The sequence below is a fragment of the Atta colombica genome, unplaced genomic scaffold (assembly GCF_001594045.1).
Source record: "Atta colombica isolate Treedump-2 unplaced genomic scaffold, Acol1.0 scaffold93, whole genome shotgun sequence".
In the NCBI taxonomy this organism is placed as follows: Eukaryota; Metazoa; Arthropoda; class Insecta; order Hymenoptera; family Formicidae; genus Atta; species Atta colombica.
The window spans coordinates 46,169-49,305 of record NW_017259587.1 but is presented as its reverse complement, the minus strand read 5'-3'; the positions used below and the strand labels follow the sequence as shown (position 1 = coordinate 49,305).

At 26.1% G+C, this 3,137-nt stretch overlaps 1 protein-coding gene across 4 annotated transcripts in view; it reads left to right on the top strand.

Annotated features, from left to right (window-relative positions):
* LOC108693589 overlaps nt 1-1,609 on the top strand; it is a 7,709-nt gene extending 6,100 nt beyond the window's left edge. For all 4 annotated transcript variants that reach the window (XM_018202625.1, XM_018202621.1, XM_018202622.1 and 1 more), the window contains exons 5-6: nt 1,173-1,287; nt 1,371-1,609. In XM_018202625.1, the coding sequence (XP_018058114.1) occupies nt 1,173-1,287; nt 1,371-1,590 (335 nt within the window). In that variant the 3' untranslated portion in view covers nt 1,591-1,609. The remainder of the gene's footprint in view (nt 1-1,172; nt 1,288-1,370) is intronic.
* The last annotated feature ends 1,528 nt before the right edge of the window (nt 1,610-3,137 follow it).

Sequence of the window (3,137 nt, the reverse complement as noted above, 5' to 3'; positions counted from 1 at the left end):
ATATATATATATATATGCATGTATGTATGTATATATCTTTTTCTTTTAAATATATATACAGACATACATATATACAGGGTGTTTGGAAGTAATGATAAATCTTTTGAATAGGTTAAACTGAGAAGAAAAGTCTTCTACCATTTTAGCAATAGTTAATAAAATATTAATTATCAAAAATTGATTTTCAATAATTTTTTACTCAAATACTATCAACTTTACAGAAAAACTGTAAGAAACAAAAATTATTTATTTTCTTCTTATAGAATTCTAAGAATTTTTTCAAAATTTTTTATCAACTTTTTAGGATGCATTTTTTTATTTTTATCAACAAAAAATACGGTAAAAATGCGGAAAAAATATTTAAAAATTCTGAAAAAATTCTTAGAGCTCTATAAGAAGAAAATAAACAATTTTTATCTCTTGCAGTTTTTCTGTAAAATTGATAGTATTTGAGTAAAAAATGATTGGAAATTAATTTTCGATAATTTTTAGCAATTAATGTCTTATTAACTATTGCTAAAATCGCAAAATAGTAAAGGACTTTTAGTCCATTCTGCCCCTATGCGAAAGATTATCATTATTTTCCAAACATATATATGTATATATACATATATATATATATATACATTGTGAATTTTATCCCACTTTTCTCTCTTATGAGAAAATGATGATTATTAAATATACTTGCATAATTCGTTACTAGTTTGATGGCGGAATTTAAGGGGATAGTTGTAGTAGTCGACTTCAACTAAGGGCGATGAGTACACTTGCAATATATCTATTTCTTTTTACTTTTTGTGTTGACCCATTTATAATAGATGATTTTCATAGATTTTTCATGCTGAATCCGCAGCCCATATTTCTCCATCATTAAGTTTACAAGATATTTTAATTTAAAAATGCTCAAAATAGATCTTTTTGATACTTTAAGATTAATATATCAGATATCTCAAAAATGTGATGGAGCAATTTTAGCTATGGATTTAGTTTTGATATGCTAAAAACTTTTTGGGATATATACTATCGTTTCTGGATAAAAAAGAATATTTTTTTGCAGGCTTGTGTAATTATCTAACATTATTTTAATAATTTTTCATGTCTCATTAATTTTTTCGCAATTTTTTAAACTGCGATTAGTAACTTGAAGTTTATCTAAAATTTTATCATTGTAGATCATGTTGTTGTAATGAGGAAAGGAGGATATCCTATTGCAGTTAATACAGTTACATCTAATGTAACTAACATGACGTACATTGAAGATATACAAACTCCAAGCGAAAGTCAGATGTAAGAACACATACAGTTTATTTACACTACACTTGATTTTTTTTTTACATTGCTTGTTTGTTATCAGTGTGTATGTGTTTTAGGATACTTATCTTCAATTTACCTGAAGCTGCATATGCTATGAATTCTCAAAGACTAAAAAGTACATGGTCGTTAAAAATAAAATCCGTTGAAGCATTAATAAAAACAAATGCAATTGCGGTAAATTCTACTTCTTGGATGAAATTACCAGAATACGAAAGACTTCCATATCTGATGCGAGCTATAAGATTAAAATGCGAAGATAACTCATTAATGAAATAAAATATATTTTATAACTGATAAGAAAATGTGTAGAATCGGATATATTATGAATGATATTTTTTGAATATCAATGTATTAATATATGTATATACAGTTTCTTAAATAATGCCCACTAATCATGTAGTGCTATTTTTAATAAAAAACTGAATCGAAAAATCCTCTACTATTTTGCAATTTTCTCAATATTTTTTTTTTACCCATTCAGCAAAATATCTAAAATCGACATATAAGACTAATTATAATTTTAAAATATCTTTAAGAGTTCATTAAAAAAAATCTTCAAAATATTTAACAAAGAACACTGAAAAATATCTTAAAATTGTCTTATATATCAATTTTATCCGTTTATTCGTCAACTTTTAGATATCTCATTAACTTTGCTAAACTATTGCGAAAATCATAAAATGGTAGAGGAGTTTTGATTCAGTTTTTTTATTAGGAATAGGACTATATGATTAATGGGCGTTATTTAAGAAACATTTTGTATATTAGGCTGAAAAAATTTTTTTGAAAATCGATTAGCAATACTCCCCCAAAAGTTAGCTATGGACTTCAATATAATGATTTGAGTAAAATTTCATTAAAATTCATTAATATCTTCAGATTGCCCCTCGACTTTGAAATTAGTATTTATGTATTTCTTGGATACATGTGTCTAAATTCGAAAAAATATTTAAATTTCAATATAATTTGATACTACCTGTATTATTTTGGTCGCTGAATCCAAAGTCAGAAGTACATATTTAAAAATGGCGGATACAATATGATGACATACAAAATGAGTAAAAAAATTCCGAACTGGTGAAATATATAAACTGATAAAATATATTTCAAAAACTAAGCATTTCCGAAAGAAATATTTCCCACAAAAGTTGTAGAGATTTAAATGATCTATTCACTGATCTAGTCAGTCTGATCTTGAATGGCATCGTCAAGACAAGAATATATCGATTTTTTAAAATGCCATACCCTATTTTTGATTCCAGAATCTAATAACCGATGTCGAGAGTCTTCCAAAACACTAATAAAGTTATTTTTTATTGAGTATTTTCCAAGTTATTAAAAATTTATTTTTATGTAAAAATAAAAAAAAGAGATAATCTGCAATGGTCATGATTTTAATAAATATTATCCTGAACATGAACAATATTCACAAGAAGCCATCGATTTTAGCCATCGATCGGACACCTTACGTAATACTAATCTCAGCGGTACTGTAATTTTCGAGCCTTATAACTCGAAAAGTATTCAATGAAAAATAACTTTATTATAGTGTTTTGGAAAGCTCTCGACATCGATTATTAGATTCTGGAATAAAAAATTGGATGTCATTTAAAAAAGATCGATGTGACCTTGATTTGATCTTCGCAACGCCACCCAAGATTAGATTGACTAGATCAGTGAATAGATCATTTAAAACTCTACAACTTTTGTAGGAAACATTTCTTTCGGAAATGCTTAGTTTTCGAGATATTTCACCGATCCGGGATTTTTTATTATTATACTTTATTATTATACGTTTATTATTATTATATTCTGTATGTCGT